This window comes from Rhamphochromis sp. 'chilingali' (genome assembly GCF_963969265.1).
Source record: "Rhamphochromis sp. 'chilingali' genome assembly, chromosome: 5".
In the NCBI taxonomy this organism is placed as follows: domain Eukaryota; kingdom Metazoa; phylum Chordata; class Actinopteri; order Cichliformes; family Cichlidae; genus Rhamphochromis; species Rhamphochromis sp. 'chilingali'.
The window spans coordinates 7233856-7256571 of NC_137932.1; the positions used below are offsets into that span (position 1 = coordinate 7233856).

General features: G+C 40.2%; 4 protein-coding genes across 4 annotated transcripts; all 4 read right to left on the bottom strand.

Annotated features, from left to right (window-relative positions):
* Positions 1 to 1956: 1956 nt before the first annotated feature.
* On the bottom strand, positions 1957 to 2835 carry LOC308397062 (C-X-C chemokine receptor type 4-like; the record flags this gene model as incomplete). Its single annotated transcript, XM_080882781.1, has 2 exons — positions 1957 to 2283; positions 2335 to 2835. 2 exons carry the CDS (start codon positions 2833 to 2835, stop codon positions 1957 to 1959), a joined length of 828 nt encoding a protein of 275 aa, XP_080738907.1.
* A 3852-nt stretch (positions 2836 to 6687) lies between these two features.
* Positions 6688 to 7677, bottom strand: LOC308397063 (leukotriene B4 receptor 1-like; the record flags this gene model as incomplete). The annotated part of the gene is made up of 1 exon (XM_080882782.1): positions 6688 to 7677. One exon carries the CDS (start codon positions 7675 to 7677, stop codon positions 6688 to 6690), a length of 990 nt encoding a protein of 329 aa, XP_080738908.1.
* Positions 7678 to 11471: 3794 nt separating this feature from the next.
* LOC308396693 (leukotriene B4 receptor 1-like) lies at positions 11472 to 12404 on the bottom strand (the record flags this gene model as incomplete). The annotated part of the gene is made up of 1 exon (XM_080882203.1): positions 11472 to 12404. One exon carries the CDS (start codon positions 12402 to 12404, stop codon positions 11472 to 11474), a length of 933 nt encoding a protein of 310 aa, XP_080738329.1.
* A 9207-nt stretch (positions 12405 to 21611) lies between these two features.
* Positions 21612 to 22589, bottom strand: LOC308397101 (leukotriene B4 receptor 1-like; the record flags this gene model as incomplete). The annotated part of the gene is made up of 1 exon (XM_080882820.1): positions 21612 to 22589. The coding sequence occupies one exon, from the start codon at positions 22587 to 22589 to the stop codon at positions 21612 to 21614; it is 978 nt and encodes a 325-aa protein (XP_080738946.1).
* Positions 22590 to 22716: the final 127 nt, after the last annotated feature.

The following is a 22716-nucleotide window of genomic DNA, read 5'->3' on the forward strand; positions in this document are numbered from 1 at the left end:
ATGTATCCTTCATATTTCATATTCATCCACATTTTATACTTCTTTTATTTTTCTTTCAAAATTTTGTTATGCTACACTGGATAAAGATACAGTGACTTCTTGGAAATAATATGCAGGACATCCAGCATATACTCGAGCTCTTTAGACTTCAGCAGCAGCATGAACCAGTGTACTGATTTCTGCTTCACCACAAATCACCCAAAATAAACTGAGGCCCCTTTCTAATTACAGACACAACAAAAAAAACTTCCTTGTTTCTTTGATTTCCAGCTTAACTTGAACTCACTGTACATGCAAACAGAAACAAGGAAAGGAGCTCTTCAGAGTACCAGATTCACCGGTTGCACTGTATGATGCAGTACCACTCAACACCAGCAAAGGGCGACACAGTACACACTCTATTAATCACTGCCTTTGTTACATCTTAGATTAGATTAGATTAGATGAAACTTTATTAATCCCTCGGGTGGGTGCCTTCGGGAAATTCAGTTTCCAGTAGCAAAGCACCGAAAGAAGTTGCATGTTACAGATACATTAAGGGGAATGAGAGTAAGGATATAAGCATAAATACACCATATATACACATATACACATATATAGATACAGAATATGCAATATGGATAAATAGGATTGCTCATTTGAGTGAGTATATTGCACAGTGATTATTGCACAGTCAAATATAAGAAAGAGACAAAAAAAATAAAATAAAATAATAATATTGCAAAAATTGCACCGTGTAGAAAAGTCCTACAACTCAGTTTTTCCCGCCCTCCCTTGTCCCCCTGTTTCTCCTTCCTCTCCCCTCCAGTGAGGAGTTAAACAGTCTGATGGCGTGTGGGACAAAGGAGTTTTTAAGCCTGTTGGTTTTTGACTTTGGGAGTATATCTTAGAGGTAGAAAGTAAAGTGACTAAAGAGGATAGGTACTAACAGTGCGAAACTTTATAGTCTACTTGCCTATTTTTCAAACATATGATTTGATATAACAAAAAGTACTTTTTACAGTTTTCACTCAAAATAAAAAACATGTTTGATCTGTCTTTTAAAATAACGGATTAGGGCAAGAGGCAGGGTACAGACAGGTTTGTCGCAGGGTTAACACATAGACACAGGCAACCATTTGCACTCACATTCACACCTATAGGCAATTTAGTTTCCAATTAACCTATCCCCACTAACTGCATGTCTTTGGACTGGGGAAGGAAACCGGAGTCCCCGGAGAGAACCCATCCAAACACAGGGAAAACATGTTAGAATTGAACTCAGGACTTTCTTGCTGTGAGGCAACAGTGCTAACCACTGTAACAGTATATAAGCCAATGAAGCCAATGAAAAAATTTAAATGACTTGCAACATGGAAATTACTTCATTTACTTTATTCATACATCACCTAAAATTATCTAAAGGTATAGTTAACAGGATTGTCATTAAAATGGCTGTAAAGAACGGTACGATTGTGCACTCGTGTCTTCAACCAACCGCAGCGCATTGTGCCAAGGTGCAAAGATCCAGACCACAGCAAGGATTGTCTCATGACACAGGATGTGATGTGAAAATTGTCCTGCAACACAAGGGAGTTTGCAGCAGTGGGGAAAGCGACCATTGTGGTGGGTATACTGGGGCTTTTTGGCTGCTTTCAGCATTGGTAGTGTGGTTGGTTAGGTTAGGCAGCAAAACTCATTGATTTGGTTTTGGAAAAATCAGGTTTAGCACACAGTCGATTTGACAGGAGATGTTGCTTAACCTCATAGTTTATTATTAAACCACCAATCATCAACAGCTTTCTGTGATAGATAGAGTGGACTGCACCCTGTGTGCATCAGCAGGAGAGAGGAGATCTCTTCACTTAAGATACAATATTCATTATACATAATCTTATGTTATCTTATTATTAATTATAATAATAATAATATTAGTAATATAACAGTGTGGTTGAACTCTGCCATGCAGGGAAATCTCTAAGATGCTGGTTCTGTAGTGATATCTCTTGACTCAGGCAGGGTTTGAGCTATTCTGAACTTCTGTATTAAATTTTCAGCAATTTTTTGCCACATTGTGGACAAACGATCAGAAGTAAAGGCATACAGGAGTGGATTGACTGCACCATTTACAAATGTTAGTGCTCCAACAGTATTCCAGCTGTCTTCACAAAATGTTAGCAGGGCCTCATTTTTTAGGAAAATGGCTGCCACACCCAGCACATCGATAACAAAATATGGGACCCACAGGATGACAAAGGTCACAATGATGCTGGTAATCAGTTTTGTCAACAGTATAGCCATCCTCTGTCCCTCAGATGAGTACTGAGGTCTTCAATATATCCTTTGCTGATATACTTCAACTAGCTGTTGAGCTAGTAAAGCAGGAGTGGACAGGGTCATTGCAGACAGCCAGAGTGGAAGCAGCAGCTTCCTTGCTCTTACCTGATTTAAACTCCTCTGCAGGTGAATAACCTGAAGGTATCGCTGGACACTGAGCACCGTCACAGTCAGCAGACTGGCATAAACACTGCCATACACAAAATATGTTATGAGTTTGCAGGGCACCAGGCTGAAGGTCCAGCTATAGAGGAAAGAGTAAATCCACAATGGAAGGGTACCCAGGCAGAGCAGGTCTGACACAGCCAGACTCAGCATCAAACTCTGGCTCAGACTGGACATGTTCTCCCAGTTTGGCTTGAGAATGATGACAGCGATGTTTCCAGGGAATCCCAGCAGGAAGCAGATGGATAGCACCACTGCAGGAACCAGATTGGTGGAGTACCAGACAGTCCCAGTTGAATATCCAGGAGAGGAGGAGATGTTATAGGTAGCCACGGTGGAGTTGACTTGTGCCATGCTGCAAACTTGCTGATTGTTGTGCACTGAACAAGTGATGATGATGATAAATGTGCAGCCACATGAACAAGTCGTTACTTTTGGTGAAGGCAAAGAGGAACTAATAACAAGGATACTGTGATGCTGATTCAAACATTTGCATTCATGGTTTCGGGATTTTTGCATGACTCTTTTTAAAAATCTTTGCATTTATTTCCATTTATTCAGAGAGCACCAGTATAAGAACATCTAGAAACATAAGTCAAACTTTCACACTTTGATGTCATCGAATTGTAGATTTTCTACTTTTTAAGGATTTTGAGCCATTTAACATCATAGAAGCTTAGAAATGTGGTTGGACAGCTATGTTTTTTTGTTTTGTTTTTACAACAAGGAGAGCATTTATTGGGAGCTGTGGATGTGTTTATTTTATTTGCAGTTTTTGCATTTTTGTATGTAAGCATATTTGCATGTCTTTCACTAACTTTCACTTTAGCTTTTTGTAGAAATAGAGTTGAACATGAAACTGCATTAAAATTTTTCCACCCGCAAATCAGTGTAGGGGTTTTTTTTGTTTCTTTTTTTAAAACTGGTAATACAAATTTACTTCTCATGGATTTCACACTAATTCACAATTCAGCTCATAACTCTGGAGACATAAGTTTTATAATTTATAATACAGTCTGGCTATATTAACCTACAACCAGAAATGAATGACAATTCAATATCTTGATGAAGATATCTCTTAATAAACCAGATTAGGAAATACCTGAAAGTTGATTCCTTTCATTTCAATGCCATATTTTCAGTGGGAGAAATGTTTGACTCCTCATCCAAGTGACTTCTTCTTCTGCGTTTCATGGCTTCAGGTTTGTTTTGTTCGTTCTTCCCAGTTTAGGTTTTTCTTAGTTTTTGTCCCTTCCCATCTCTGCCTCTGTTTGTATTCTCACGAATTGTAAATAAAGCTCACCCACAGTAAAGTCAGTGCCTGAAATTGGGTTCTTCTCTTACCACTCCACATGTCTGTTGTTGCAACAGTGACAGTGCTATTAACAGCGAGTTTGGGGTAAGGCTGCAGTCACCGCACTGTAAGGTGTTGACGGATGTGCTCTTAGGACCTTCCTCAGTTCAGAAGTAACTGTTCTCTTTTCACATAAATGGCCTCCATGATTCCTTGGTCAAACCAGCATTCATCTCTGTCCAGGATGTCTGCATCTCATCACTAAAGCTGACCAGTAGTCTCTAGATGCACATATGTACACATGTGTTGCAGCATCGACTTAGCTCACAGCTGTTTGGTTTCTACAGTGTATACTTCATAACAAACGGTGTCTGTATCTGACACTCCTTCACTCCTGACATACAGCCTGATGTCATCATTGTGGCTAACGGTTTGCTCCAATCTATAGTCATGAGTCATAGACTTTCTTGTGGTTCAATTCATGTTGTGCAACTCAGAGTTACAGGAGACAAATGTTTTATACATTTAGATATATCATTACTTTGGGAAATATGCAACTTTATTTTTGACTTATAATGACGGTAATGAATCCGGGTAGGTGTCTTGTTAGCCAGGTGCTACCTGCCAGCTTAACATGGATGGATATATATCTTTACATAGAAATGAAAGCTGACAACATAGACAATGCAGTAGATCAGCACAACGACGTCTTCAGAAATGAATGTAAAAGACTCTTGTCGCATGCTGAGTTCTCTAGCAACCATTGTTTAAACTCATTAACCTAATCCCATCCCTTATTATTTTTGCGATGAAGGCTCCTATAACATAAGCCAAAAAATGCAAAATATGCCAGAGCTGCTTTGATAAAAGCGTTTTGAACCAGTGTTTTGAACCAGTGTGCTTCAGTAGAGTGAAACAGTCTTCAGAGTCTCAGCGTCTCGTTTTTATTGTTGAGAATTATTTCTGAGTAGAGTTCACTTTAGTTCATGTCTTTTATGAGCTCATATTTCTTAAAATAGGGTATTTTTTTTATCACTGTGTATTTAGATATCTTCTTTTGCTTTTTTTTTTTTTAGTGTGGTATATAAAACCCTTATTTTGGAAATTATACATATATGGTACTCTATGCCTGTAAGTCATTGGCTGTTTGGGGCCTGATAGACAGAAACAAGAAATGTAGCTTAGTCAAAGTACCTCTCAGATTTGCCTGTTGCATGCTATGATACAGTACCACTCCACACCAGCAAAGGGCGCTGCAGCTCACACTCTGATCAAAATTTCCATTCATATCCAAATTGTGCTTTAAGTAAAGTAAAGTGTTTTCCAGCCTTTGTGGTTTACTGCTGTTTTCCTAAAACATTTTTAGAATGTGTGCTTACCACATCGCTGCGTGACCCTGCACGCTTTAGTCAGAGATATAGCCAGGTGTACAGATACAGAGCACAATGTGTCTGAGAAGTACCCATCTCTGTCAGAGAACAGGATACATATAATAGTTTCAAACATCAGTTAAAAAGATAGTTGATTGATAATCAGTTTTGTCAGCATTGAGGTGGTTTTATTCTCCCAGTGGCATGTTGTGTTATTGTTTTTAGTATAGGTTTTCTGTTATGTATTTTTTTTCTCATTTCTCCTTCTTCCTACCTTTTATTTAATTTATTTTGTTTTTATGTTGCTTTTAAGATCTAATATGAATATGAATGAAAATTTGCAAATTTATTAATTTACATTGTCCCTGTTAAAAAACAAAACAAAGCTAATGACAACGACATTTCGACTTTTTATGGGTAGTATATCCTTTTAATACATTGAATATATCTAGAAGAGAAGTACAAATGACAAATCACACTATTCTGAAATTTAAACCTGATTAATTGTGTTACAACTGACCGATGTCAAAGTAAAATGTGTAATAGACGTGCCGGTCCACTGTGTCCATTTCATGCTTTGCATCTCCAAAACGTAAAATGAAACATGCATGCAGAAGTTCATTACCAGCAGGGGGAGATAACACACAGACTCGGGACTTCCACGTTAAACTCGGCACAGATGTTCCCGTACACTATGCCGGCCGCTTGGTTATGGTGTTCCATGTATGCCTTGTCTGCTAGCATATTGCACCATGCTGTTATGTGCTGGATTCTCTCAGGGGCATACACAGCATGCACCTGGGGTCTTGCCTCTATGGCCTCTACCCCAGCCTCTATGGATCTTGTGCTCAGAGCTTGTTCCTGTGCTGCCATGATTAGTGCCTCCGTGCTGTCTTTCAGTCCAGCCTTATATATATATATATATATATATATATATATATATATATATATATATATATATATATATATATATATATATATATATATATATATATATATATATATATATATATATATATATATATAACACACACACACACACACACACACACACACACACACACACATGCATGTATGTATACGAGCGCCCCCACAACCATCTAAACAAAAAATGTATGGTGGTATCAGCTGTCACTCTCATAGGTATAAATATTTGAGGGAAGAAGTCAGTTACCTAGTTGCCTCAGAGGGCTGCGTTTCACCATTGGTTGGTAAGATCAGGCAAAGCTAACCTATTTGGTTATGGAAGGATTTTATTTGGGTTACATTTACCTACTGTATTTACTCTCAGTTGCTTTCTGTTTGTTAAAACTGATGAAACATGATCTCTGGCTTACAGTTAATGTGAAAGTTGCCCAATAAAGTATGATCATGAAAGTGATCACAACTGATGAGACCCAATTAATGTGCTTAAAAAAACAGTTTAATGTACCTTTTTTAGATTAACCTCAGAATTAATCATTAAATCACAACCAGCCAGCTGTAAGGAAATCTTTGGACTTAAAATACTATTTTCTGTGTCAGCAGAAAAACAATAAGTTCTCAAAGCTCACATTGAGATGTTGCTCCCACAGTTATATCTGTTGTCATTGACAGAGTTTGACGAGCTCTGATTTTCTGTTGGAAATATTCAGCAATTTCCTGGCACAAAGTGGACAAACGAATTGAAGTAAAGGCATACAGGAGTGGATTCATGGTACTGTTTAGAAATGTTAGTGCTGCAACAGTGTTCCAGCTGTCTTCACAAAACTTCAGCAGGCCCTCAATTTTTAGGGAAATAGCTACCAAACTAAGCACATTAATGACAAGATATGGCATCCACAGGGCAACAAAGGTCACAATGATGCTGGTAATCAGTCTGGTGGTCTGTGGATTGTTGAAAAAGGCTGCCCGATTCACCTTTCTGTAGAGACTAATGTATGAAAAAACAATGACAGAAAGGGACACAGATCCTACAAGAGTCTCTGTCAACACACTAGCCATCCTCTGACCATCAGAAGAGTGTTTATTTTTGCATTTTGTCCAGTGTTGCTGTTCTACCAGCTGTCGAAATACTAACTCAGGAGTGGACAGGATCATCGCAGCCAGCCAGAGCAGAACCAGCAGCTTATTTGCTCCTACCTGAGGTAAACTCCTCTCAAGGTTCACCACCTGAAGGTAACGCTGGATGCTCAGCACAGTTAAAGTCAGCAGACTGGCATAAAGACTGCAATACACAAAATATGTTATGATTTTGCAGCCCACCAGCCTAAAGGTCCACCCATAGAGGAATGAGTAAATCCACAGTGGAAGGGTAACCAAGCAGAGCAGGTCTGACACAGCCAGACTCAGCATCAAACTTTGACTCAAACTGGACATGTTCTCCCAGTTTGGCTTGAGAATGATGACAGTGATGTTTCCAGGAAATCCCATCAGGAAGCAGATGGACATCATTACTGCAGGAACCACACCCCTGGAGTCCAAGGAAGGATGAGATGAATCCCCAGAAGAGGAGATGTTAGAAGTAACCGTGGTGGAGCTGAATTGTGCCATGCTGCAAACTTGCTGACTGTTGTGCACTGAACAGGTGATGATGATAATAAATGTGCACCCACACAAACAAGATGTTATTTTTGATGAAGTGAAAGAGGAACTAATAATAAAGATATTGTCAGAGAATTGTGTCCTAATATGGTGTCATTGTGCAGAAGGAGCTAGACGATTAGAAGATTTATTTTCAGCTTTCTTAATTTTACACTGCAAACATAGCCAGCTGCAACTTCCTGTTTTAATAAGTTTAGCAACACTGCTCACTTCTGCTTTTTACATGCTTTGTACAACTTGGTATGTTAAAGGGTCACGCCATAAATGTAGCGACTGAAAGACTGAAAGAGGTTGTGCCATAGCGACCAGAAGTGTCACACACACATACAGTCCCTTAGAGCTTCTGAATAACTTTGAAAGGAACATTAATACCGATAATATGCCATTTTCAAGCTGCCAAAAAGTGATTGCCGCCTACAATTTGTCACTGAAATACTGTTACTACTTCAAAGTTGTTGGAAATCAGTTGTTGGTGCTTTATATCTACATCATCATCATCAAGTTTGCTGATGGCACCGTGGTAGTAGGACTCATCTCAGAGTAGGCAAAAGGAAGTTCAGCATGTTACTAGGAAGAGATACCTCTTAAAGTGGCCATGAGCATAGCTTATGTAAGAACAAAACAAAACACAGTTGCTTTGAGTATCCTTGTATCCCAAATTATTCATTTATTCGTTTATTTTTTAACCTCCTAGGACCTGGCGTCCACATATGTGGACATCACATTTTGGGTTATTTAGACCAAAATACTCAATTTTGCTCTACAAGGGCCTGATATCCACTTACGAGGACATTATACTGCTACTGTTCTATCAAAATTTTAAACGAATATCCTCATATGTGGCTCTGATTTTTCATAAAAACAAAAATAAGGTAAAAAAAAAATCTGGTAATTCTTTGTTTTTACATTCATTGGGCCCCAATATGCCCAAATATCAAAGAGAAATTAAAAATGCATGCTGTGGAAGAGTTCAGGTCTTAGGAGGTTAATTCATTCATTTATGTGTTTGATTCTTAATGAATTTCATTATTGTTCCCAACTTTTGAGTTCAGCTTTGCTTTCGATTGGTTTAATTATTCCAGTATTTTGTGTTTTTTTACATGTTAGAGTTGTAGTTACTGGTGGCAAGGAATTTATATATATATACACGTAGTTCCTTGGTTTCCTTGTATTTTGCCTCCACTATACCCCCTGTTTCTGCTATGTTAGTATAGTTCCATTGCTGTTCTCTTATTTACTTTGATGTAATTGTTGGGGTTTATTTGTTTGTTTTTTAATTCAAAGGTGCTTTATTGGCATGACATTTGGTTTTCCCTTGTGTTTTGTCTTTACTATTACTTACTGTCCCTGATTTGTTTAAGAGGATCTCCTCCCACCTGTTTACATTAGGCCATTACTCCATTTTTTGTGTTATTTTGTGAATTACAAGGTTTTGGACATTTGAGTTTCTTTGTTCTGTCCAATAAAGGCTAGCTTTAAGTTAGCAGTATAATGTGTCACATATGACCCTTCCGAAAGATATCCAGCAAGTTTGAAGCAGAAATATTGTTTCAGTGACAAGTTATAGGCGGCAATCACTTTTTAGCAGCTGGAAAATGGCATATTAGCAGCTTTAATGTTCCCTTAAAGGGTATTCAAAGGTTCCAAGGGATTGGTTGGGGTATAGGGTGTCATATATAACTCTTCTGAATGATTTCCAGTAAGTTTGGAGGAAAAAAAAGTATTTTAGTCACAAGTTATAGGCGGCAATCAGTTTTTGGCAGCTGGAAAATGGCATATTATCAGTGTTAATGTTCCTTTAAAAGGTATTCAATGCTTCAAAGGGACACTTTGGGGTATAATGTGTCACATATAACCCTTCTGAATGACATCCAGCAAGTTTGAAGCAAAAATATTGTTTCAGTGACAAGTTATAGGCGGCAATCACTTTTTAGCAGCTGGAAAATGGCATATTAGCAGCTTTAATGTTCCCTTAAAGGGTATTCAAAGGTTCCAAGGGATTGGTTGGGGTATAGGGTGTCATATATAACTCTTCTGAATGATTTCCAGTAAGTTTGGAGGAAAAAAAAGTATTTTAGTCACAAGTTATAGGCGGCAATCAGTTTTTGGCAGCTGGAAAATGGCATATTATCAGTGTTAATGTTCCTTTAAAAGGTATTCAATGCTTCAAAGGGACACTTTGGGGTATAATGTGTCACATATAACCCTTCTGAATGACATCCAGCAAGTTTGAAGCAAAAATATTGTTTCAGTGACAAGTTATAGGTGGCAATCAGTTTTTGGCAGCTTGAAAATGACATATTATCAGTATTAATATTCCTTTCAAAGTTATTCAGAACTTCTAAGAGACTGTTTGGGGTACTACTATGTGTCACATATCGTGAGTAGAATAAACCAAAGATTAGAATACAATGTGCTCAGGTTTCCTTAGATAATAGGGGCAGGTGCAGATCAGAAGAACAGGAAATGTTCCATAAGTTTGTTTTTTAAGGATGACTTGGTCAACCCTTGTTTAAAGGACAGTTGTGGACTTTTATTCTCAAAGCATTTAATGTGACCTTAAAGCTCTCAACCTCTGAATCCCAAATGAGTTGGATTAGCTATAATTCCTGGTGTGCAACTGTGTAAAGTAGGGACTTTATTGACAGTGGGGGTTTGCCTGTCATAAAATGAGGAATAAAAGTTGCCTCAGTAAGATAAACAGTAAGAGGCAGTTACAAGCCAGGTGAGGACAGTCCCCCTGTCCCCGGTTGAAAAGATGGTGTCTCAAACTGATGGTTCACAATCCTTTTATTAAACAGCCGTGTATGTGAACACACTGTAAGAGCTACAGCATACAGGACCATTTGTAAATCGAACCGTGTGTTACTTTTGCCCTTTTCCTTTTTCATTAATAACAATTAATTATCTTTACCTTACATAACATATAACAGTGAAACTTGTAAATCATTGCAATCATTAACAACCTTGTTCCCTCATCAACCAGGTGCTAAGGAACCACTTGCAACTCAGAATTGCACCTTAACAGCCGTTTTTTCTCGTTCCCGTTCCTTAACTGTCTCTCTGTGCATTAAAAATCTCACGCTTCTACTGTATAATTTACACCGCTTGATTTATCGCACCTTGTGGCTCTATAACTTTCAAAGTAAAAGCATCAGCTGGGTCCAAGCTGCAACAAAATAATAGCCAGTACAATACTTAGGTCGGCAGGGCATAATTGCAGATGCCGTGTAAGTGCATCCGCCTTCCCTGCATGTCACCGCAGACCACGCCCTACCACATACCTCCATAGGCCGACTGAGGTGGGGCAGCCATCCGGCCGAATCTACTCCCCTCCCCCCGCGAGCGGGAGAGGGAATCGGCTTTAATAATAAACAAGAATTCAGAAAGAAAAGAAAAACAAAACAAGAAATGACAAAAATGAAAAGAAAACTGAGATTATATATGAAGATTATATATGAAGATTATATATGAAGTAAATATATAAAGTTTGCATGCTGAATTCAATTTAATGTGTACATTGATTCTTTTTAATGCTTTTCCTTATTTCTTTTCCACAAACATGTAATTCCACAGCTGAGATGTTGCTTAACCTTAAAAATTTTATATTTACACCAATCACCAACAGCTTTAAAATGGAGAGCACCACACTCTGTGTGTAACAGTAGGAAAAACACGTCACCAAAGAGCTTTCACCTTCGAAATATTACTTCTGCACTGACATCACTTGACAAATATAGATTTTAAGGAATTCTGAACTTCTGTATTAACTGTTGAGTAATTTTTTCGCAGCAGGTGGCCAAACGCTTAGAAGTAAAGGCATACAGGAGTGGATTCACGGCACTATTTACAAATGTTACTGATCCAAGTATGCGCCAGCTGTCTTCAAAAATCTTCTGCAGGTTCTCATCATTTGAGTAAATAGCTGCCACACCCAGCACAGTTACGGTACGATATGGGATCCACAAGACAACAGAAGTCACAATAATGCTGGTAATCAGTCTGGTGGTCCGTGGATTGTTGAACAAGGGGGCCTGATTTACTTTTCTGTAGAGACTGATGTATGAAAAAACAATAGCAAACAGTGACACAGTTCCTACAAGAGTCTCTGTCAACACCACAGCCATCCTCTGCCCCTTGGAGGCGTACTGACTACTGCATGTTAAATGGTGCAGTTTTTCCACCGGCTGTTGAAAGACTAAAGCAGGAGTGGACAGGATGATCACAACCAGCCAGAGTGGAACCAGCAGCTTCCACGCTTTAACCTCATGTAAACTCCTCTCAAGGTACACTGCCTGAAGGTAACGCTGAACACTCAGCACAGTCACAGTCAGCAGGCTGCTAAAAATGCTGCAATAAATAAAGTACATTATGAGTTTGCAAGAAACCAGGCCTAAAGTCCAGCTTTTGAAGAAAGAGTAAATCAGTACTGGTGTGGTAAGCGTGCAGAGCAGGTCTGACACAGCCAGGTTCAGCATCAAACTTTGACTCAGACTGGACATGTTCTTCCAGTTTGGCTTGAGAATGATGACAGCGATGTTTCCAGGGAATCCCAGCAGGAAGCAGATGGACAGCACCACCGCACCAAGTGCACCACTGGACCAGAAAGAATGAGGTAAATATCCAGGAGTGGAGGAAATGTTCAAGGTAATCGCAGTAGAGTGGAGTTGTGCCATGCTGCAGGTTTGCTAACAATGTCACGCACCGAGAAAGAAGAAGAAGAAGAAGAAAGTGTGTACTTTATTGTACTTTATTGAGCCCCGTGGGGAAATTGCTCTCTGCATTTAACCCATTCACTCAGTGAAGCAGTGGGCAGCCATTGGGCGCCCGGGGAGAAAGAGATGATGATAAATGTGCAGTCAAATGAGTGAAACAGAAACTAATAACAAAGACACTGTGACGCCAATGCAAATGACAAAAAAAACAAAAAGCCAAATTAAATATAACATTTGCATTTAGTGCAGGATTTTACATGTCATGCCGCTTTCTATTCTTATTCTTTGGAAACAACAATTTTGTTACGCTCTTTGCAGTCAGTTTGACATGATTATACTCAAGAAACAGAAGTTGACAATATGAAACTAAGACAATGGCATCTCCATATGATGATAACATGAAATTAAAACCACTGGAGCAGATCATAAACAAACCTTGAGGCGAGATTATTTTGCAAACTGTTGTTCACACAAAAATGTGCTCAATAAAACTGCATCAAACCCTTCTTGCGAATTCTTTAGGTATTAATGCATGTAGTACACATCCTTTACTATTCAAATGGAGTTTATGCAAAAGTTCAATAAGGAAGACCTGTAATCACTCATCTTGCTGCTTTCCTGGATGTTCGGCTGCTTTTCTGTTCTTTTAATGACTACCACTTTTCCACACTCAATCTCAATACTGAAATCATTACTCTAGTCCGATCATCTGGTTTCAGTTGTTGCTGTCAGTCATTCTCCTTTTCAGAATCCCTTTCCATTTAACAACCTCCTTCCAATCTCCACCTTAGACACCTCAGCCAGAGCTCCATCCAGCCTCATTCATCTTCACCACCACCAGTGTCTGGAGGGTCCTGTCCTAAATCCTATTACTGCATGGATTCTGTTCTTCCATGGTGGGTCATCAATATAAAAATTGATTAAAGCCAGAAAAAAGGTTGTGTTGTTGGATAATTGAAACAATGAGATGTTAAAAGGAACACACATCATTTTAATTATAAAAAAATAGTGTGCCATCTGCTGGTCACTTGACTCTTGGCCTCACTGTAAAATGCAGACAGTGGTATTTCTCCCAATCACTTTGCTATGATAATATATACTCAGCACGTTTCTGTAGAGACTGATGTATGCAAAAACAATGACATAAAATGACCCAAATCCTATCAGGAACCCTGTCAACAGCGAAGCCACACTCCGGCCCTTTGAGCAATAGTGAGATTTGCAGCATGTTATTGCTCATCTTTTACCAGGAGAAACACTAAAACAGGAATAGACAGGATCATTGTGACCTGCCAGAGTGGAAGCAGCAGCCTGCTTGCTTCAACTTCATCTAACTTCATCCCAATGTAGACCATCTGAAGATAATGCTGGACACTCACAAATCACAGTCGGTATAAACATTGCAGTAGCCAAGCTACATTGCTCGGCTACTGCAATGTCCAGCTGTAAAGGAAAGAGTAAAACCACACTTGAATAGCAAGCAGCATGCATAGCAGGTCTGACACAGCCAGGAAGCAGGTAGACTTTACCGCTGTGGGAGATGTTGAGTTGTTCCTTGCTGCAAGCCAGATGGCAGTGTTGTACACGGAACGACTGATAGTGATACATGTGCACTCAGGTGAACAAGATGTAGTCGAATAGGAACAAATAAAAAGGAAACTTTAATGCTGAACATTTGCCTTCATGGTTTCAGGATTTTTGCATAGCTCTTTCCATGAATCTTTATTTTTAATCTATAGATTCCTACAGAACACCAGTGTAAGAACACCTGGAAGTAGAAATCAAACACTAATTTTTATACTCAAATATTTATGGCTATATTTATTGGATCTTTTCTACTTTTTAAGCACTTTGAGACACATGGAACTAACATGAGGACATCTCCATCTGATGATCATATAAAAAAAACCCAGAACAGAAACTAAAGGAGACTCAAGGTGTGTTTTGTGACCAAATTCTGTTTACACAGAATGTGCTTAATAAAACTGCATTAAATCCTGTTGTGTTTCCTGTAGTGTTAGAAACCAAACTGCACCACTGGTGTTGTTGTAAAAAGAGGAAGCAAAATGTTGTTGAGCGATATAGTTAAGATGGCGAACTGATGAACACACATGAAACGTCCTGCTGCATTATGTAAGTTTACGTGTTGTGTTCATTAAAAGGCACTTGTTCCTTGCTGAGGACTTGTGTCAGCTACCATCCTGCTATTCGTGCAAATTTTTTAAGCATTCATGTGTATAATACACATAATTTACCATTAAAACTATGTGGGATCATGTTCAAGGAGAGGGGAGGAGCTTGTGTAATAAATTGACTACAGCTGCATGTAGCAGCAAAACTGGCTGTTAAAATAAAACTGCAGGGGTTTCAAAAAAGGGTTACCCTTGGCTCATTTATGTGGCATTTGCATGCTCATTCAAACATAAATTTAAATTTAACATGGCTAACTGCAAAAATCAGCAGCAAATTTCCTTTAACAAAAGCATTGCTGTTCTATGCACATTTCTGTCACGGTTCTGGGTCGATTCGACCCAGTATTTTGAGTTCTGATGTTTTGGTTTATTTTTGAATGTTTGCTGTGTTTTTCGGGTGACAATTTCATGTGTATATATTTGTTGAACCCACCCAGATCGGTGTCCACATGGCTCAGACTTTGACCTCAAACATGATGCTGTCGTTAAATTCAAACCTACATTCATTCTGCTGGACTGGTTCATCCATCTGCATGTCTATAGATTTTTTGGTAACTTTTGCCAACCAGAAGTATACCTATACAAGGTTGCCTCAGGGATTCCAGAATAGCCCCACTCTTTATGCAGAAGCTCTAAGAAAACCCATGTCATTTTGCACGCTTCCTGTCCCAGGTAAATTCCTGCTATACGTTGATGATATTTTGATTACAGGCTACACACAGACTAATTGCGTAGCAAACACACTGACAGTTTTGCAACATCTAGCGGAGCAAGGCCATAAAGTCTCACAGCATAAATTGCACTTGTGGAGCCAAGAAGTAACGTACCTTGGCCACAGACTGACAGGACAAGGCAGACAGCTGTTAGACAGCAGAAAAGTAGCTGTACAATACGCTTCTAAGCCTGTCACCAAACAACAAATGATGAGTTATTTAGGTCTCTGCAACTTTTGCAGATGTTGGATACCTGAATATGCACTGCCCAACCTTTGCAAAACTTGATCTATGGCAAACACTTAGCTCTGAAAGATGAAATAGAATGGACACCAGAGGCAGACAAAGCATTTATTGACTTAAAACTTGCCCTGCAAACAAGCACAGCTTTAGCTTTGCCTGACTGTGACAAGCACTCTCCTTCCTGCGGTAGTAGATGGTGCCGAACACAGCTGTATGCAGAAGCGAACTGAAAAAATGAAACCCCGACCAGACATTTTTAGTACACTGCAGCCTACTGTTTTAGAAGCGAAAGCCCTTATTTCCTCTTTTTCAGCACAGAGTGCAGAACTAGCGGCTATCATACGTGCATGCTGCGCAAAGGTCGAGAAATAGAAATATATAAATATTCACACTGACAGTCAATATGCGTTGCACACCAAAAAAGATAATTCAGAAATTACTGAAGGCAATAACTTTGCAGACCGAGCAGCAAAGAAGGCAGCACAGCAACCTGTACAGACTTTGATGTCTGAAACCTCACATCTAATACCCCTTGGTAAGTCTAAAAAAAAGTACCCCTTATGAGGTCCTAGAGCCAAAAATCGACCACGCCATAAAAAGTGTTTTTGGCGAAAAAAATTAAATATTTTCCATAAAATACATTTGAAAGTTATATTTTATTGTACTTTTAATTAGGCCTTTGGATGGACTAAAGATTGGCACCAACAGTCATTTCGATCGCCTTTTATTTTTTTTGCAGGAGCGCATTTCATAAAATGCACACACTATCGGTCCTAATCGACCACGCCATAAAAAGTGCTATAAAAAATTTATATATTAATATTTTATTCCACTTTAAATTAGCCAATCTTTTAGACCTACTTCTCCTTGAAATATTCATGTCAAGTTTTAATTACATTTCGCGGATTTTAACCCTTTATATCCCGGTTTCGTCACATGAGCGCACTGCTTTTTTTGCCCCAAAAAACAAAAAACTTGAATATTTTCCAAAAAAAACATTTGAGGTAATATTCAATTGTTATTAAAATTAGGCCTTTAGATGGACTAAAGATTGGCACCAACAGTCATTTCGATCGCCTTTTTTTTTTTTTTTCAGGACCAGAAAATGGTCTCCAGGCGGCAAATGCTCCTCCTCTAGGCCGAAATAAGTGCATCTTGCCGGGGTAAGTCGCGACGATTACCGGGGCACGATCACCGGGGACCCCTTTTTCCAGCACACGCCCGATACCACGTGACAACAAATACGTCATTTCCTGTTGACTAAAAAAAAAAAAAAAGCACCCTCTCACGGTCCTAGGGACCGAAAATGGTCCCGCCCGATCAGCGGGCGAAGCCGCTGCTGCACGCCGGAAATGAGGCTTCATTTCCCGCAGGTCTCTCTAAGCAGCCCGCTGTTTTCCAGCCCGGGGTCAAATGTGGAGCAAGGGCACCACCCGGTGGACAAATAAAAAAATTACAATTCTAAGGCCTCTTCTCCAAAACAAAAACGAAACCTAAGCCATCACCCAGATGTTAACGGTATAAATCCTGCAGTGAAAAATAGCGTTTATAATGGGTTTCAATGGGGCGATTTATGGCTCTAGGACCTCATGTGGATGGCGGTTTGTAGCTTAGCCACTTTAAGCTAATCTAATAAACGGAGACGGCAATTCTAAAGAAAAAAGAAAAAAAAAGGGTTGGAAGGTTTGGCTATATTCTATTCAACACAGTGAAAATGGCCTAATATTAAAAAACGCTGTGGATGAAAAATGGCTGTAGGTCCTACAGAGGGATACCACTTGATGTACTTAAAGACGAACAGAAAGCCGCACCTATTGCAGAGCGTAAGAAATGGCTAAAGTGTGGAGCAGAACTACACAATGACTTACTGACCTGTAATGGCAAACCAGTACTGCCAACATCCCTACACTAGACAGCAGCATTAGCGACACACGGAACAGCACGTGTGTCGAAAGGGGGGAATGTCAGATATCCTCCCTAAGCACTTCACGGGAGACCTTTTTTCCACTGCCTCTCACTAGTGAGCCTATTAATAAGTCTATAAGAGAAACCACCCTAGCAGAGTGGATGACTAAATTATTTGAGAATAAAGAGATTCTCTCCAGTGTTTTGCAGGTTGCAACCAGGTGATTGGATCCACCGAAGCCACTGCAAAAAAGTGAGTGACAACACAAGCATAGACGCCGGTTCCCCCGACTCCTAGGTGTTCCCTGGTGGAGGAAAGGGCTGTTTGGGTATATCCCGCCCTTTTGTCTTCTCGCCAGTGGTCTACTCACCTGGAGCCCGGGTGTGCCTGGTCATCATGAAGAACCTTGTCCTCATAATGACTGGCATTGCGCTCCTAGTGAGCCTACTGATACTCACCTGGAGAGACAAGGACCCACAGCACCACCTGCAGAAGAAATGGTCATATGACAACTTACACCTGAAGGATATGGATAAAGAGCATAACCACCCCTGGCTGAACAATGCCTGGTACCGGTACGTCTACAACCGAGTACATACAGAAGACAACCACACTGGCTGCTACGTCTGTTCACACCTCCCAACAACAGCAATGCAAGCCACCCTATATGGAAAATCACCCAGCCTTTCCGAAGCCCTATGTATATTCTACAAGGCCACCAGCGGAACATGTTCCCCCGAAGACATCTTCGCCTTCAAGTTGGAGTTAAAAAGACAAGTCACAAAAATCGACCTGCGACGGTGTAATGGAACACTGATCAACTATAAACCTAATGAGGTAGTGTTCTGTACACCAGAGATCTCAGACTGGAACTACAGCTGTGATGACCGATACTGGGTACACCTGAATGCGACCAATGACAAGGGAAAATCTTTCAACGTCAGGAGGGAACCAGGAATACAACATCCAATGTGTTTCATCTTCGCATACGGCAACAGAAAGCTGGGGATGCACCAAAACTGCTCCCAGACTTTCCGCATGCCGCAGGACAGAAAGGCACGGATAAGCTTCCTGAATGGCACATATTGGGTGCAGGGTACAGCTTGGGCATGTGGCTCAAAGACATACTTCACCATCCCACCCAACAGCACCGGACTCTGCGCCCCAATTTTAGTGTCAGACCGCACATTCAGAATATTCCATCAGGACCAACCAAGACGCAAGAGGAGCACTGATGACGTGCAACCTCATGATCCAATCTGGGGCAGTGATGTGCCAGCGGAGTTCAAGTTGTGGACCACCGGACAGAAAGTCCTGCACTCACTTTTCCCATGGATCGGGAATGGAAAAAACATGCTAAGAATCGAGACTCTTGACTACCGATTTGGACTTTTCCTGAACAGCTCAACATGGATAAACAAGGCTCAGAATGAGGAAATCGACGCGATCAGAATAGTGGTCATGCAACACAGAGTCGCCCTGGACATGATTCTCGCTGAGAGAGGGGGCCTCTGTGTCTTATTCAACACCACTTGCTGCACCTATATTCCAGATAACGTGCATTCTTTGACCATGACCACCGCCCTGGAGAAGTTACGACAACTGAGTAATGCACAGCAACAAGACTATGTCATGAACACAGAAGATTGGCTGACCTGGCTGCTGAGCGGCAGCTGGAGGACCCTCATGATCAAAGGACTTGTCTTGATAGGAGTTCTTCTTTTATTGCTTTGCATGTTCTCAACTTGCATTCTACCCTGTATCAGATCGATGATTGACAAAATGGTACAGGCCACAGTGATCACCTATGTTGGACTGCCACAAGAAGATTTAGTATAGGAACACACACTCTCACACATACTGAATGATGCTACAATTGAAAATGTTATAAGAAGCAAGTGATTGTTAGCTGATAATAAAGTATGATTGAAGTGGTGAAATACGGTAACAACAGGGAGGAATGTTAGGGAGTTTTTATTGTTTTATTTGCTTATGCTTCAAAAGTTATGTTATACATATTTCACCAGACAGTTTTCTGTAGAAACAGGAAGCTGACCCTGTGACACTGACAAGAGACCAGCACAGAAATACATATCCGCAGAAGTTGACTTGCATTATATTATTCTTAGAAATTGACCTGCAACACACATACTCTGTGACACACACACACACACACACACACAGCTTGCATGCAGACAGACATCAGGACCTGCGTAACAGGAAATGTGATTATATTTGCATATTGACGATGTAACCTATAAAAATAAACGAATACTTCAGTTCGGTGTGATTTGCTCTGAGCTTTTCACCCGTGCAGCACGTTAACCTACACAAGTGTCTCATTGTTGTTTATTCACCTGACTGTTTGTTAACTGTAAATCTCTGACAAGATCAGAGTGGGTTGCCAGAGCGTTCTCACTCCCGAGGCGTAACATGTCGACGTTTTGTCACGTCCCGCGGCGTTCCTGAGGAACGCGAAAGGAGACCTTCGGCGTTCTTATGGTACGCGGCGGGTTATGGCTGGAATCCAGTGAATGACACTCCCGCGGTAATAGACGTTCCAGCCCTGTATTCCAGCCCTAAACCTAACCAGGTCTTTAATGATGTTAAATAGCGTGTTTCTAAGCGATTTGAAGAAAAAGAGCGAACATGTGTAGATTCAGTCCAGACGGTTCTCATATGTCCTCTTTTTTCCGAGGTCGTCATTTAGGAACGTGGTGGGTAGCCGAAAGCGTAATATGGTGACGATTTGTCACCTAGCGTAAAATGTTACGCTTTGGGAGTGAGAACGGGTTGGGGTTGCAGATTCCTGAGGACCTGCATGAAGCCTGTTGTTGTGCTTCATCTTTTTGCTTTGAGCCCGTGATGGAATTAATCTAGTAGTTTTTTTTCTTCTAATTTTTATTTTATTGACAAGGCAGACAAAATTTTATGTGTTTTGAATATGTTTATTTTGTTTGCATGTGAGAACGTTTTGAATTTTGCATTTTTGTAACACAACATATTTGAATGTTTTTCAGTGCTAACATAAAAGAAAAGAACCAATATTATAATGTTAGTGGGGTTTTTTTTTTATGAATTTAGATGTCTGCATCCATTTATACTGCACTCAATGATATTTAGATTAACATTTTATATTTTCCTACAGTTGAATTGTTTTAACCATCACACCATACAAGCTCATACAAAAAGTTTGCCTGTAACCAAAAATTAACCAAAACTGTAAAATATTATAACTTTGACAATAAAAGTTCTAACTTCTATGTACAGTTGCTTGCACAATGAAAAAGTCCAGTCTTTATTTTTGGGTAGTGTGGCGGAGGGCCTCGGGTTGTCCCTGTTGAGCATCTACATTAAGTGTCATATCTCAGATGTGTGACCTCTGTAATAAGGAAAAATCCATAAAACATTGGTTCTGGGAATCCTGACGCCTCTAGTACTGGTTTGTCTATAAGTGCTGTAGTCTCTTCTGTGGGAGTTTTCCATACATTCAATGTATTTCAATGGAAGGTAAACTGCCAGCTCTCTCTGGCTGTACGAGAGAGAGGTGGCACTTGCACCAAAACCACATTCAGTTCAGCACCCCAGTAAGTACAAAGCTACCCCCCCCCCCACCCCTTCCCTCTCCCTGCTAATAGCAGTGACAATGCTATAACTAAGAGAAAAAACAACAATCCTTGGATATAGAATGCTTTAAAAAGAAACAAGAATTGAGAAAAAAGAAAACCAAAACAAGAAAAGAAAAGAATCCGTCATTCCGTATTTCCATAAAAACTAATGTGCAAAAAAAGCAAAAAAAGAAAGAGAAAATGGAGATTATACCATAAATTAAGGTAATAATTGATTGCCTATAATGGTATTTCATTTAATATGTACATTGATTCTTTTTAGTGTTTAGTGTTTTCATAATTCTTTTCCACAAAGATGTATATCCTCTGTTTGAGGACCAGCTGTAATCAGCACACAGCTGGTTTGAGGGGAGATGTTGCTTAACCTCAAAGTTTATCGTTACACGAGCAATCACCAACAGCTGTCTGTGATAGAGTGGATGGCACACTGTGTGTATCAATGGGATAGAGGAGATTTTTTGACTTAATTTCCCAATCAGCTTTTGTCATTGAGTTGCTTCTCCAGCAGTGAGATCTGTGGACATAGTTTGGGAAAATCTGAACTTCTGTATGAAAAGTTGAGCAGATTTGTGGCACAGGCTGGACAAACGATTAGAAGTAAAGGCATACAGGAGTGGATTCAGGGCACTGTTTACAAATATTATTGCTGCAACAGTGCGCCTAATGTCATCACAAAATGTCAGCAGGCCCTCGTTCTTTAGGGAAATCGCTGCCATGCTAATTACATTACTGACCAGATATGGCGCCCACAGGACAACCAAGGTCACAGTGATGCTGGTAATCAGTCTGGTGGTCTGTGGATTGTTGAAAAGTACTGCCCGACTCACTTTTCTGTACAGATTGATGTATGAAAAAACAATGACAGAAAGCGACACAAATCCTACAAGAGTCTCTGACAACACCACAGCCATCCTCTGGCCCTCGAAGGAGTATTGATTACTGCATGTTGTCCATCGCTGATCTTCAGATAACTGTCGAAAAACTAAAGCAGGAGTGGACAGGATCATCGAAGCCAGCCAGAGCGGAAGCAGCAGCATCTTTGCTCTTACCCTATTTAAACTCCTCTGCAGGTGAACGACCTGAAGGTATCGCTGGACACTCAGCACAGTCACAGTCAGCAGGCTGGTATAAAGACTGCAATACACAAAGTATGTTATGATTTTGCAGCCCACCAGCCTAAAGGTCCACCCATAGAGGAATGAGTAAATCCACAGTGGAAGGGTAACCAAGCACAGCAGGTCTGACACAGCCAGACTCAGCATCAAACTTTGACTCAAACTGGACATGTTCTCCCAGTTTGGCTTGAGAATGATCACAGCAATGTTTCCAGGGAATCCCATCAGGAAGCAGACGGACATCACTACTGCAGGAACCAGACCCCTGGAGTCCAAGGAAGGATGAGGTGAATCTCCAGGAGAGGAAGAGATGTTAGAAGTAACCATGGTGGAGTTGAATTGTGCCATGCTGCAAACTTGCTGACTGTTGTGCACTGAACAAGTGATGATGATGATAAATGTGCAGCCACATGAACAAGTCGTTACTTTTGATGAAGTCAAAGAGGAACTAATAATAAAGATACTGTGATGCTGA